Source organism: Chrysemys picta, chromosome 3, assembly GCF_011386835.1.
Source record: "Chrysemys picta bellii isolate R12L10 chromosome 3, ASM1138683v2, whole genome shotgun sequence".
Classification (NCBI taxonomy): domain Eukaryota; kingdom Metazoa; phylum Chordata; order Testudines; family Emydidae; genus Chrysemys; species Chrysemys picta.
The window spans coordinates 151208803-151223638 of NC_088793.1; the positions used below are offsets into that span (position 1 = coordinate 151208803).

At 48.8% G+C, this 14836-nt stretch overlaps 1 protein-coding gene across 14 annotated transcripts in view; it reads left to right on the forward strand.

The window, feature by feature from the left end:
• The window catches only part of DAAM2 (dishevelled associated activator of morphogenesis 2), a 243033-nt gene extending 235662 nt beyond the window's left edge, over positions 1 to 7371 (forward strand). For all 14 annotated transcript variants that reach the window (XR_010599842.1, XR_010599841.1, XR_006174048.2 and 11 more), the window contains 2 exons: positions 2395 to 2565; positions 5261 to 7371. Coding sequence is in view for 11 of the 14 variants with exons in the window: in XM_065589271.1 (XP_065445343.1) it covers positions 2395 to 2565; positions 5261 to 5476 (387 nt within the window). In the remaining 3 variants the exon portion in view is untranslated. The remainder of the gene's footprint in view (positions 1 to 2394; positions 2566 to 5260) is intronic.
• The last annotated feature ends 7465 nt before the right edge of the window (positions 7372 to 14836 follow it).

Genomic DNA, 14836 nt, shown 5'->3' on the forward strand with positions numbered 1-14836 from the left:
ATCCAGAGCAATGTTAAGATTCATTCCATTTCTGCACTGGTGCTCCCATCCCTACCTACAAGAACCCCTGAGACAAACACTGACCATGGCTAGATGTAATGACTGTCCATTGTGTGGTGTTGCCAGGGACTAAACCCAGGATCTCCAGTGCTAAAAGCACAAGCTTCTGCCACTTGAGCTAACAGAGCAACTCTTCCTGCTGGCAGCAGTAATAACCTCTTATCCTTTGTGATCTAGATACTAGTAAGAAACTGTACAGAGTTGAGGATTTGGATTCTGGCCCACCTTTGAGTAAATAAGAGTCATTCTGGCAAATTTTGTGGGAGTTCAAAGGGCAGGAAATTGCCTAGAACAAGAGAGTGACCATTTTTGTGCATGTTTTGTGTGGGGAAAGAATGTCGCTGGTCTTGATTTGTGCCTTACTTTTTAGTTCTCTGCAAACCACGGCAATGAGTTAAATGGGAAGGGAATCCCCGACTAGGTCTGTTCCCCGTGGCGTAGAATGTTCTGGGCTCTTTGTTCTGTGCACGATGACAGTGTCTGTGCACTACGGAGTCTCCCTTCTTTCTTCACCTCTCCCCCTGGCCTCCCTTGGCCGATTGGCCTCTAATGGTAAAAAGAGAGAACTAAGCAAAGGGATCTTCTTTTTCAGGTTCCAAAGGTGCTGTCTCCACAACCTCTGGCGTGTCTCCCTGGGGAAGGGCTGGAGTCCCCAGCAGTCAAAACATATAATGCTTACTCTTTACCATAATTTTCTAAATATATATGTCCAGAGATGGGGGTTAAACTCAACACCATTGCCAGCCTGCATTTGCACCCTACAGTCTCTGATTCTCGGCTACTGCTGCTATGCCTCTTGTCCTGCTCGCAACTTGTGCTGCTTGCAGCAAATTTTGTTTAATGTCAGCTACTCTGAATTTCTCTGTTGTTTGGGTTTTTTGGCCAAAAAGCAACTGTTTACAAGAACTAGCCTATCGCTGCAAACTGCTTTGCACGAGCCTGGCAGGAAGAGCAAAGGAGAGGGAGCATGGGGAGAATCGCAAAATTTCACAGGCAGTGCCAGAAAGCAACTGTTCCTTCATCTGTCAGTCCTAGTGCAGCCATCAGAGTTGCAGGGGCTTCTGAGGCAGGATCCCAGAGTTTCTCGCTCATTTCCTGTTTGGGATACAAACTGCACAGCTCCTGGTCTCTCTCACATTCTATAAAAACACCCAAGTGGGGAATGGGCAGCTGGATTATCACCCCATGGCCCAGGACCGTTGTCATTTGTATTAATTGGATGTGTACCTGAAGCACTTTGCAGTGATCAAACGCAGTGAATCTATAGCCTGCAAGAGTCATGGTGTGGTTTGACGGCGGTGTGTCTGTGGGGAGGGTATGAACATCTACACTGGGGGAGTGTGTGGATATGTATGTGTTGGCTGAGAGTGCCTATGGGTGCTACTGTGTGCGTGGATCAGTGTTGGGAGCAAGAGTATCGTCAAGAGGGCGTATGGCTCTGTGTGAGTATCGGCGGCAGGGCATGTGGGTGCGTGCGAGTTTATGGCTGTGTCCGAGTGGATGCGTATGATGATGTGTGCGTGTATTACTAATGGCGTGTCTGTGTCAGGGCTGCAGGGCTCATGACCCAGAGCCAGACTTTGCTGTGACTTCACCACAGCCAGATCAAGGCTGCCCTGTAACTGAAGTCCTGCCAGTTGGCAGCTTCCAAATGCTTCCTATAGCCTCAGCATTTGCCTTGTAAAATAAAGGCCACTTCTGATGTTTCCGCTCTCTTTTAAGTCCGCCTGGGAAAGCTGGCTGCTTTCCTTACCCTCCTCGCCTGCCCTGTCTGTTTGCAGCCTGGTTTCTGCCAGGCAATTCCCTTTGTTTGCTCAGCGGTCTCCACAGTGAGGGATTACACCGCAAAAGGCCAATGACGGAACACACTGTCATGATACGGCAAGAGTCCCTTAACCCAAGCCATGTTATCAATTGATCCAGAAGGGAGAGATGGGGGGAGGAGGCTCATTCGACCAGGCACAGTTTAGCACTCATTCCCTCATTGGTTACAGTGATGTTGCTGAGGTGTGGCTGCACAGCTGCTCTCTGAAATGACTCTGTGGCCCTCAGGCACTGGGCATTTTTTTTTGACGTTGGTGCTTAACTGGTGCCCTCCAAATCTGCCTGCAAATGCCAACTGGCTAGTTAGGGGAGCATCTTCTTTAGGGGAGAGATCAAATGGCCTTTCCTTAGCTAGCAGGGGATTGTGGAGGCGATTTCCCATTGGCCACAAAAGAACCTGAAGGGGCTTGAGTGTGGTGCACAGCCATCCCTAGGCTTTATCTCCTTGACCCCCTTGAACAGCCCCTCTAATTGCCATGCTCGTGTTCTGTTCTTCTCCCTGTCTGACAGTACGCCAAGGCGCTGAAGCATTTTGGAGAGAATGAGGGCAAGATGCAGCCAGATGAATTTTTTGGCATCTTCGACACCTTCCTGCAGTCGTTCACAGAGGCCAAGCAAGATCTGGAGAATATGAGGAAGAAGAAAGAGGAGGAGGAGCGCAGGGCACGCATGGAGGCCATGGTGAGAACCCGGGGGAGGAGGCGTCGGGGAGGGGATGCCTCTTTCCTTGTTCTCAAGAGAACAGGGGCCAAGTGAGACGATTCCCCTGCTCATGTTCCATCCCTGCCACTGCTTCAGACACCACCTCTCACTGTCTCCTTTGCTCCCGCAAGCCTGGCTCTCCTCCACCTGTCCCTCATTTCTCATCTCCTCTCCCAGCTGCCTGTCCTCCCACTCCCTCTCCTGCCAAAGTGCTCCTTGGCTGTGTGCTTTCCCTCCCGCTGCAGGCCTTGTTATTGACACAGAGTTCTCAGTCATCAGGGGCAAACATCTGGTGGCTGCCTTGAAATCCCAGGGCCGACAAGAGGGGCTTCCAGCCCCCAGGGGTCTGTTCTGCACTCTTCTCCCCAGAAAGGTTGTGCTGCCCTGTCAAACCAGGGCATGCTGTTCCAGCCTCCAAGCTGCCTTCTTGACATCTGGGTGCCTCCCCTCCCCACACCTGGAGGTTGCCATCCGGCCATTGGGCTGCCTCCCCTGCACACCTGGGGGATACCGTCCTCCTTAAGACTGATATTCCTGTTTTGAAGCACTTGGCACCAGATCCCCCGCAGTCCTGCCAACTGGGCTGCTTCCGTTCAGACTTGATTATCATCTGTTCTGTGTCTGTCCCCGGACCGTGTGTTGTGACACAGGAGCCCACTGGCGCCTGCCTTGCAGATACCAGCAGCCTTTCCCCCGGCTGCCCTCAATGCCATGGTTACTCAGGCTGCCTTCGGCCCTGACAGGGCAGGGAGAACGTGCATGCATCATTGATTCTCCTGCTGGAACTCCGATGTGTGGGTCCCGGGGGGGTTGGGGTGAACTAACCTCCCACGTTCCTGAGGCCTGAGAACAGCTCAGCATTCCTCTACCTCCTTTTGTGCTGCCAGCACTTTAACTCCAGCAGCTACTGCAACCCAGGGCTTGTTTAGGAGGATTGCTGCTTTGAGTTTTTTTTTTTTAATTATTATTAATTTATTTGTTTATTTTATTTATAAACCACTCTGTTTGGCTTGGTTCAGAGGTGGAGGGGGGATTAAGGAGAAATCCCAGGACTTCAGCATCGTCCTTGGAGTTGCTGTACGAGGGGCTTTAAAATGCCAGTACTTGGCATCGATTTATTAGCGGTTAGTATTTAAAAGTGAAGTGGTCCATTGTAAAAGTATGGGTATTGTAGGTCAGCAGCGCTGAGATGCCTCAACTGCCTGGGATAGCAGGAGGGCTGCAGGGGGCATGTGGGCAGAGCTATGTGTGGGGAGCCAAGGGCTAGGATGGCACCGGGTGGGGGAGAGGGAAGACTCCAGGTCAGGGGTGAGGGACACAGGCAAAGCTGTGTGTAGGGAGCCCAGGGCTGGGATAGCAGGGGGTGCTGCAGGCCAAGGGTGTGGGGCACTGACAAAGCTGTGTGTGGTCAGAATTGGAATAGCAGGGGATGTTGCACATTGCAATTTAGGTTTATTTCTGTGTAGGTTGGTGGAGGAGGGGTATGTTTCCCCATGTCCTGTATTCAAACTTGATGGGATCCCTCTTTCCAGAAAATCTTTCCCTGTTGTAACCCACTCTCCTGAATGCCTCCCATCAGCCACCATGCTTCAGGGAAGAGGTAGTGAATAGGACCCCTTCACTGACCTAGAGAAGGGTTGTAGTTTATATATGGAGATGCACCTCCTGCATCCCAGGGGCTGACACAGAGAATGAGAGCATCGCGGTTGGGTCTGTGCATGTGGGATAGATCACCAGCCCTAACCCAAGGAGCCAGCCAGTGCTGGGGAGTTTAGATGGACGTTAGCGAGACAAACTCATATGGACAGACTCCTTGCTGGTGTCACTCCAGGGAAGCAGGGCATCACCCAGGGAAGAACTCGGCTAGTAAACTTATAAAAAAAAATCTACTGTTCTTTTTCATCACTGATGCTGTTAGTTGACTTTCTGCATCTCCTTCAGGTTGGACAGTTCAATTTGGCTGGTCTACTTCACTTTGTTTATAATTGGCTTCTCTTTCTTGATCTCTTTCTGTTGCCTTTGTGTTCCCATCACTGTAAGAGACTGACTCCATCCCAATGCATATGGTTTGATTGAATAACCACATTTCTATTCCTATTTGGGTTTATCAGCACACCCTGTGCTTAGTTTGGGGCCTAACCTACATCTCTCTACATTCTCTCCTCTTTTCAGCTATGGGCTGGACTGTAACCTTCCACCCAGTCTGAATAAGGTGTAGCATGTGGCTGCCACTGCCCCAAGAGCAGACATGAACCAAATTGTAACTCTGAGTTTGGTCTCTGCTTCTCCCTTGCTCCAGGAGGGAAGTATCTGCAAATTACTTGCTTCCCCCTTTAATGCTGGGTTCAGTGCAGGGCTGGTGCATTGGGGGGAAAGGAGGGGTAGATAAGACTCCACCCACTCTTACCCACCTGCACAGGAGAATAGAGGAGCAGCCCAGTATGGCTGCTATCCCCCACACAGGATCAGGCATAGGGTTTAAGGGGGTTTCTTATGCTTCCTTTCTCCCCTGTGTGCAGCAGGGCTCAGAACTGAGCCCCCCCCCTCTGTAATCTAGCTTTCCACATCATGCCAATCACTGTGGTATCTTAGTGCCTGCTTGACAACGTCCCTTAATAATACAATGTTCTGTCCAGCCCCAGCCAAGCCTAAATCCATGTGTCTTTCTCAACAGCTGAAAGAGCAGAGGGAGAAAGAGAGGCGACAAAAGAAAGCAAAGGCCGGCAGCATCTCCGAGGAGAGTGGGGAGTTCGACGACCTGGTGTCAGCCCTCAGGTCAGGCGAGGTCTTCGACAAAGACTTATCCAAGCTCAAGCGCAACCGTAAGCGTTCAGGGAACCAAGGCTTGGAGACGAGTCGGGAGCGGGCAGTGACCAAACTAAATTATTAACAACACAAGGAAGGAGGGGATAAAAGAAATAGAACCAACCCAAAGAAGATGATGACAAAGAACAAACCAAGAAAGATGAATGTGTGTGACAGCAATTGGCTGATGGTTGCCCCCAAGGGCTTACCCAGCCCGTAGCTAGAGACGTTACTTTTTCATGACCAACTTTCCTCCCCTCCCGCCGCTCCCCCATGCGTCTAATGTGGAATGGCTGTAAAAGTGCCTCTGTGGAGCCAGCAAACTTTGTGACTGAGCCGTTCGGATCATTGGTTGATTTGCTTCTGGGAGTCTTGCCTCCAAGCTCAGCAAAGGCCTATTGATGACAACAGGAAGCACTTGGGCCTTGTGGACCACTCAGCAGCTGGGGGAAGATCGTTCGCTGTGTGCCAAAGTACAAACAAGTAGTGTTCTCCGTCTGTTGAGACTAAGCAAGACCATCACGTCTCAGGCTGGCTCTGAACACACCTGACGCTTTCTCGAGATCTGGAGCAGCCTTCGGGAGTTTGCCATGGAGTTCCTTTCCAGAACTGGATTTACAAAGAGTCATTGACTAGAACCTGAAAAATGCTTTTGATCTCATGTACTGTGTATTTTTATTTGTGCTTTTTGTGCCCTTTAGTAGCCAAAGCAAATGACGCTCAGAGGGGAAGGATGGGGTTTGGAAATGAGATGGAGTCCTGGCTCGAAATCCAATAATCAGAATTGATAAAACCATTTACAAAACTTTTTTGAATTCTTTTTTTTTTTTTTGTTAAAGCCATTTTCTGGAACCTGTTGAAGCTTCTAGGGACGTTCTAGAACCTGAAAAGTTGGGAGAGAGTGAAATACATGTTCTAGAATGGGTGCTCTGCGTTGGAGTCTAGAAAATGAACCCACAGCTGATCGGGGCCAGATCCAGATGCTCTTAGAGCCTACTGCCATTGCCCAAGGGTAGGAGGGTAATAGCCACCCAGTGCTGATAATTTCATACCGCTTTTGCATCATTTTGTTAGTGCAACCCAATGGAAATTGGGAACTGTATGGGATCATCACAAGGTCCTAAATAAAGACAGTCAAACGGGGTCACTGGCAGTGGAAATGGGATATTTTTTTCCATTTGGTGCCAGCTACAACTTTATTGGAACTAGAACTTGCATCTAGGAAGTTGGCCTTCTCAGCAAACCCCTGCGGGAACCATAAAACATCATAATATGTGAAGATGTCCAAGGACAGCCATGTTACCCAGGGTCTTTGCCACTTGGAAGGTGTTGCTTGCAATGAAGGTGCCATAAACAAGACAGGAATTAATCAGGAGGACACAGATCTGAATGGGTCGAGGGCTTTGAAAATTTGTGTTAATAGGAATTTTTTTATTAAAAAATAAAAATGTAAAGCACACAGCCAAAAACAAACAAGCCAACAAGAAAGACACTGACTATTTTGTTGCTATTTCTGTTCACCTTCATGACTCTAGCAATGAGACTAGCTTATGCAGGTTGTCATGGTTTCTTTTGTCTTGTCTTCCTTAAGTGAGCTTTTTGGTTATCTTCCCACGGAGAGAAAAAGGAGGAGAAAGAAAGGAGTGTTCTGGATGTGATACTGGATGAGAAAAAGAGACCCATCCTCTGCAAAATATGCATTAAAAAAACAAACAGCAGGAAATCTCGCAGAATCTGGAGGAAGTCAGAAACAGCTCAGTTTGTCACTTTAATTACTTGGCTTTATTTTTCTCCAAATGTCACTTAATCTCAGGCTCAGCATTGAGTCTGCAGGACAAAACTCCGTGCCCCAGGCACACTGCCTGATCAGTATTATATTCAGACAACATCGGGGAAACACACTGTGGAGGTTCTCTGAACTCTTGGAAGGTTAAATAATTATGTAAACTATGGAGATAAGAAAAAAGTTTAAAACTGTAATGTTGTTTACTGTATTTTGAGTCTCCTACCCTAGAATTTCCCTATTGACGACATTCCAGACCACTGCACCTCTGCAGAATACTCATGGTGAAGAGCTGGTATCTTACAAGAGCTGCATGCATTCTCCTTCAGTATTATTCCCTTCCCCCTCGGGGATTAGCAGCTAACAGAAATGTCCATTGTGGCAGACACAGGCACCTTTTATGAGAGAGATTTTGTATTTTCAAACCGGGTTTTGAAAGCTTAAGAAAAAAATTTTAAGCAATTTTTTAAAAACTCCAAAATAGATTTTTCAAAAATGTCTTTTGTAAATTATATTCACAAGCTCCTTGCTCCTCCGTACTAGATCAGTGCTCTATTCCAACACTATTTTTTTAAAGCATGCCATATAACCCATCCTGTGAGAGCCATATGAGATTGTAATACATGCCAAATTGGTATACATTGAGTTTAGGTTTTGGTAGTCTCCAAATTCCAAGTCTGAGATTTTTAAGCCCTGGTGTAAGCAGGTGTGACTCCATGGTTTCACTGACCCCCAGTCTAAAACTAATCCATTTTATAAGGAAAATTCAACAGGGGTTGAGATGTCAAAGAAAACTCTGCTCAGGGGAAGAGCCTTGAATTTATGAGCTAGCATCTCCCCATCCTGTGCTTATCACCAGCAGGTTTGCGTTAGGCTTTCTGACACTCTAGTCACCTTGCAATGCCATGAATGTAGCAAAGGCAGAGAGAGGGAGGTTATGTTACAAAGAAGCCCACTGTCCATTCATCAGAATTGCACAGTCCAGCCCAAGATTTGCAGAGATCTCTGTGCAAGAGAGTCAAAGGGAACTGGTGAAATCTTCCAACTCCCAGACTGGTGCACAAAGCACATAGGGTAGGGTCATACCAGGCAGCTGTGGGCCGTACTGTGGATTTAGATTATTGTGACTGAAAAGCCTATAGGAGTCCATACACCTTCTAGATCTACTCCAGCTCCATTTTCTCAGCATCAGGTGTTTGAGTCTCTGATGCTTTTTTGCTTGAGTCTCTGATGCTGGATCAAGGCTGCATTCTCCATCATAAGGAGCCTTCAGCGCGTTCCCCTTCTCTGATCACCTGGCCATAGCAAAATGTTCTTGGGAGGAGGAGGCCCCTGGTCAGGGCTTGGAGACACTTGCGTTGAGTCATGAAGGTTGGCAGCGTTTCCTACCACTGACAGGTGGCAACAGGGAGAAAGACCTGATAACGTGTTTTCATGGTATGCGAAGTAGCTGGTCACATGGGAAGGGAGGAGCAGCTGGCCCTGCCCTGGAACCCACCTTCATGCTGGGACCACATTCCATCTTGATTTTAGACCTAGGGTTGCTGTGACCAGTGCAACTCCCTTGTGCCATTTAAACACAGCTCTCTGGAGAGCCGCTAACTGGCTGAGGAAGGAAAACGGAGGTTGTGCTGCCCTGCCTAGTCTTTGTTCTCAAGTGAATGAGTTTGTATTAGCAGAGCCCCACAATGCACAGGATACGGGCTGTAATCGCTGACACAGTGACTGACACGCTGACACAGTGACTGACACGCTGTGAGACCATAAGAACCCGTAGGAGCTCCATTCTGGGTTTTTGGTTGGTGGTTGTTTTTTCCCTTGGCTGAGTCTAGGAGCCAGGGTTCCCCAAGATTTGAAATAAAATGTCCATTTCCCCTGAACAAGAGCATACGAGTGTTGGAATTGAAGGGGGAGAAAAAGAACAGTTAAATGAAGGGGATGAGTCTGCAGTACTCTCCCAATTTCCCATCTTCCCTAGTCCCTGGGATCTGCTCCCCGATCTGAGACTTGCCCTGCAATGTCATAGGGGCTCTGCTGCTTTTCCACCACCCCCTGTGCTCCTCTGCATCTTGGCTCAACACAGCCCTGCAGCATCCCAGGAGCTGTCCCATCTCCACCTGCTCTGGTCCTAGCTCAGCCCTACCAGTCTACACTAGCACTCCTATCATTGCAAGCACCAGTGGAGCTGCACCAAGCTACAGCTGTGGAAGAGTTTCCCTGAAACAGAGTAGGTGCAGCCTCAGTTTTTCCCTTGTGGGAACCTAATAGCATGTTTACCTTAAGGGGATCAGCTGCAATCACAGAATCCTGCACATCTGTGGACCTGCCCTTGATCTCACAGCTCCCGGACTTGCTGCTAGAACCAAAATCTTCTCGGCCATTGCCTTGGTAACCCCCAAGTGCCTCACTGCTGCCCAGGCCTTGCTTCACCCCACTCTGATACCTCCATGATCCTTCTGGGTAGGAACGTTTGTAGCGTGCAGCTAGCCCTTTTGGCTCATTGTGCATGGAAGGAAAATGGGGAACAGCACCGGCGTGGCTACGGACCTTCCTGTCTCCTACCATTCCATTCAGCCTCCTACAAGAGCTGCTCACACGCAGCCCCGGGGTAGCATGTTGGTAGGCGGAAAGCAGCAGCCCACAGGAGGGCAGCTTTAAGTACCGCCTCTTTCTTAGCTTAACCGAGGCACCTCCTGAAGCCTTCCCAGCAGCTCTTTCAGAGTACTTAAACCCTACGCCAGCAAGAAGGATTCAGCCATTTTCCCAAAGACCTTCCTGCCAGCCCTAGAGGGATGCTGACAATGGGCCCACTATGCACCAGCAAATCCCAGGGAAGGAAAGGCAATGGGAAACAGATCAGGAAGGCCAGAGCACGTGCAAGGTGAAGAGGATGAGCTCGCAGGAGAACCTATCTGGGGTAACTGCCAGTAGAGCTGGGATTTGGTTAATTCCAGAGTCACACTGGTGCAAACCTTGGCAGAGGTCTCAGGCAGTGAGAGGTCCCCCCACCAGGGAACCAGGTTACAGTAGCTTCAACTTCTTCTGCAATGGGGCAGCTGTAAGGGGCCAGCCCAGCCCCAAAAGTGGATAGGCTGAACGGACAGAGGTGTGTGCCAATTGAGCACCCTCCTGAGCTCTTCCCACTTTGCACAGCTCCTCTGGATCCGTGGCAGAGTTTTTAGCCCAACTGAGGGTAACGTTGCCTGTCCCCCCCTTGAGCCAAGTCCCTCCCCTGGAGTCTCTCTGCTACAGAAGAGTGTATTTTCTATCTCCTTAAATCTGGCCCCCAGGGTCCAAGTCCACCCTTAATTACCCCTGTGCAAGCCCATTGTTGTTAGAGGGTTGCCCCAGGTGACCACAGAAAAGTTATTAGCACAAGTGCTTAGTCAAGTCCCTCCCTGGCTGTCTCTGGTCTGGGTCACAGTGCGGAATCAGTCACATTTCCAGAGACCAGGACAAATAACATCAAAGCAGCTCCACAACATGGGAGCAGAAAGGCCAGTCCACGTTCTGCAGCTGACTGAAGATCCAGGCACCAAATCCACTCCCCCCCCACCCCCCGCCCCAGCGGCAGCAGCAGGACTAGTGCTTAGTGGCTAGAGACTTCTGGCTTGGGGGTTCTTCAGAAGCATTTCTGTAATGTGCTCGGGGTGTCCGAGAAAGCGAGAGAGGTTGTGAGGGGCCTTGTGGGAAAGAGATGGGGTGGGCATTTCTGTGACGGTCAGCCTCTTTGGAGGAATGTTTCCTCTCTTCAGATGCGCTTGCACTCTGAGCTGGGTTGTGGAGGGGGAGGTGTGTGTCCGAAGTGTCTTTGAGGGGAATGGAGACAGGTTGTACAGTTCATGATGTACATGATGTATGCAGTTTTGTTTCTGGGTAATTTTTTTTTTATTTTGGTTAAATGTTTTTAAAAAGAATTAAGGTTTTTAGGAAGCTCTAGGGGGAAGCTGTAAATCTGACACCTCTATTTATTTTGCCTTATTTTAGTTTGCTATGTTTGCATGTATGCACCGCACTACAGCAAAGACTATTGAGACTGTGCCAGGGCATTACACCAGCTAGCCGGTCTGCTGGGCAATTCTGGGCTGGGCTGCATGTCATCAGTTGGGTGGGGGAAGGAAGGAGAAAGGGAGCATTCCCTGGGGTTTTGTATCCCCATTGGCCCATGCCTCCCTGAAAGCAGTGAGCTGGCCCCAGTGATGTCAAACCCAGAAGAGCTTTTTCTTTTAGACCGATTACAGATCTGTTACTTTCATGCACATTGTGATTTTATTTTATCCCAATCCCAATCAGTGGGCTAAAAGGTATTAGCACTCTCCTCAAACTCCGCCCACAATCCCCAGTTCTGCCCATCATCCCAGTGGAGCAGGATGTTTCTACAAAAGTGCTTAACACAGAACAATGTTGTCCTTTAAATTGTCATCATTAGGCTTCAGAGTTACCAAGTTGCTGGGACAAACTGAGACAGTCCTCACCACTCCGAGCTATCACTCCTTTCTGGCTGCAGTCTCTTGGAGACAGCATATTTTTTTTTTTTACAATTTGGGAAGATTTTCTTTACAACTGTAAGGGTAGATTTTTTGTTTGTTTTTTAATGTAAGTTTAAATCCTGCACATACATCTCCCATGGATTGGCTTCACTCAACTACTGATCCCAATGGGCAGCTTGATTAATGCTACTTAATCCTTATGGGACTTATGGCAAAAACAAAGCTGTCCAAATTTTGCTTTACATAGCACCTGTGAACTCATAGGGCTGCATGTGTTTGCCAGCGCAGAACGGGGGCTATGGGTTCTCTAATGGTGGTGTCTTTAAGATACTTCAGAGAGTCATAAAGCCCTTCACCATGTTGTTCTCATTCTTGGAGGAACACTCTATAGATCTTTAAGGCAGATTTTTCTGTTAGCAGTATAAATCCAGATCAGCTCCAGTGTGGTCAGGTCAGTCTGCCCTGGATTTACACCAGTATAACTGGGAGCAGCATCTGACTCCATTAGTTTGCCCTTGTGTTGCCTACAGCATGTTCCACAAATTCCATACAGTACATTGTTAGGCGGGCTTATCACCAGCAGCAAGCCCTCTGTGCCCAGCTATCATCCACCCTTCTAACCGCCATCTGGAAAGGCTTCCTAAAAAAATGTCACAGTGCTGAAAGGAAACATCAGATGTTTCAGATCAGTGCTTGCTCCTGCTAGGACCTCATCTCAGCCAGCCTTCTCACTTCTTTGCATTAGGTTTAGCTTGAAACTTGCTGGCCACTTTTGGATTCCCCCACATGCAAAATTAGAAGGCACAGTGCTGCCCGCAGGAGCTGGGGAGAGGTCCGGTGCTGCTGTAATGCCTTAGTGTATCCTCATTTCTTGGTCAGTTTAAGACTATAAATGAATTAAATGTAAAAAACCTGTAGTGTCCTTTTTATCTGCACCTTTTTATAAGAATATACTGTAATACTTAAAAAAAATTAAAGATATATTGCCCCCACTTTGTTGCAGTGAATTATTTTATGGTTGAATTTTCCATGTGCTTTATTGGATGTCAGCTGGGCACATTTGATAGGTGTGTGGGGGGTGGGGAGGATGTTCTAAGGAAGAATCCCAGTTTTGGGCACTTCCATGTAAGGCTCTATCTTTCTATGACCTTTCTTTGGGCAAGAAGACATGACTGAGAACACTCTCTTCGGAGCCCAACGGGTACATAAGGTGTCCACTGCCCACTGTTGAGACAGTACAGCCTTGATTTCTGTTACCCTCCACTGCAGGGATCTCAGTGCTGGGAGCAAGCAACAAATCAGGACTAGAACTTACGCTTCCCACATGGCATTGCAGAGTACTAGCCACCAGCCCAGCCCAATCCAGTCTCCTCTTTGGAGGATTGTTTTGTTGGTAGCCCTTTCAAAGACCTATCCTGTTCCATTCTGCACATGAGAGGGCAGAGAGTAAAAGGCCCAGATCCACAAAGGTGTTGCAAAGCCGAATATTGCAACACTTCACTTTGCAGCACCTAGAAAATCAATGGAACAACCCTGGGCGCCACAAAAGCTGAGTTAGGCGCCAACCCTCTACAATGAATAGAGAGAAATAGATGCCCGGGCCTACAGTACAGGGTTAGAACAACATAAGCTGCCTTGTGTTGACCTAGGTGTGGAAGTGTCTTCACTTCAATTTGGCTCCCACCGACGTAAGTGCCCCTCTACACCGATTTAGTAACACCACTTCCCCGAGTGGTGTAGAGTTATAGTCGATGTGGTTAGGTCGACACGTGTCAGTGTAGACAGGGTTGCTTATGTCGACTGTTACTGGCCTCCATGAGCCGTCCCACAATGCCCCACCCTGACAATACAATTGATATAAGAGCTCCTGGCAAGGATGCACACCGCTAACCCCAGGAGCCGAGTGTGCACGCACACAAGTAATTTAATAACTGCAGTGGCTGTATGCCAACATAAGTTAAGTCAATATCATTTTGTAGTGTAGACATGGCCTAAGACTAATATCTCCAAAACCCAGCACACAAGGTGAGGAGCTGCCTTAAGCTAGCCAGTGGGAGATGCCGATGAGAAGGGTGTATCCTAAGCCCCGCCCCTGTTCTGGAGCTATGCACCTAAGTTGTTTCTTATGAGAGTGAATTAGGCCTCTGCCTACCTCCACTCAAAACAGCTAGAGGAAGAAGTGGTGTCACTGCCCACCTTATAATTATTGGCCAGTGCTTAGAGCTTGTTCCTCAGATGGGAGAGACCCAGTTTCCATTCCCTTCTCTTCTTACAGGGAGAAAGGATTTGAACAGGAGTTTCCCACCTCTCAGGAGAGTGCTCGAACCCCTGAACTATGGGATACTCTGATGTGAGGCTCCCTCAGTCTCTCCGGTTGAAGCTGTTCCACTTTGGCTAACTAATAATTGGAGCAGGAGAACCAGACCCGAGATCTCCCTCCTCCACAGGACTACAGAGCTATTCTCTCTCTGGCCCAAGGCCTCTTCATTAGTTATCCACAGGGGAACAGCTTCAACAGGAGAGACTGAGGGAGACACCCCCCCCCCCCCGAATATCTCATAGCTCAGTGGTTCAAGCACTCACCTGAGAGGTGGGGGACCACTGTTCAAACCCTTTCCCTCCCTCTGGCATAGAGAGGGGGAATTGGACGGGGGGCTCCAACGCAAATAGCCTAACCACAGGGCTCAAAGTTATAAGGTGAGCGGCGGTGCTCCTGCTAGATTTTGAATCGGGTCTGACCTGTTGGACGTGGTATGAGCATCCCCCCCTGGATTGGGCCCCACATGTGAGACAGGCGCTTCTCCTTTTTCTCTTCCCCCTGCCCCCCTTTGGGTACTGCCTTGGGGCTTAGGCTGCAGCTAGGCGGCTGGGCACCTAAAGAAAGGCACCAGGGCACGTGCGCCCAGGCAGCCCCTCGGTGCACTGAGAACTTTTACCCTGAAAATGTAGGTGGCAGGTGAGGTTAGGTGCCTAGAGGGAGTTTTGTGGATCACAGTGGAGCTTAAAAACTGAAATTAGGTGCCTAAATACCTTTGTGGGGCTGGGCCAAAGAGATTATGGGCAGAGTCCTTAAAGAGTGCTCTTCCCTCTAATCCCCATGCCCAAAGCTAATCCTGCCTCAGAGAGCTCCCATGCTGGGAGGCCACAGTCAGGGCAACAGTCAGAGGAAGGG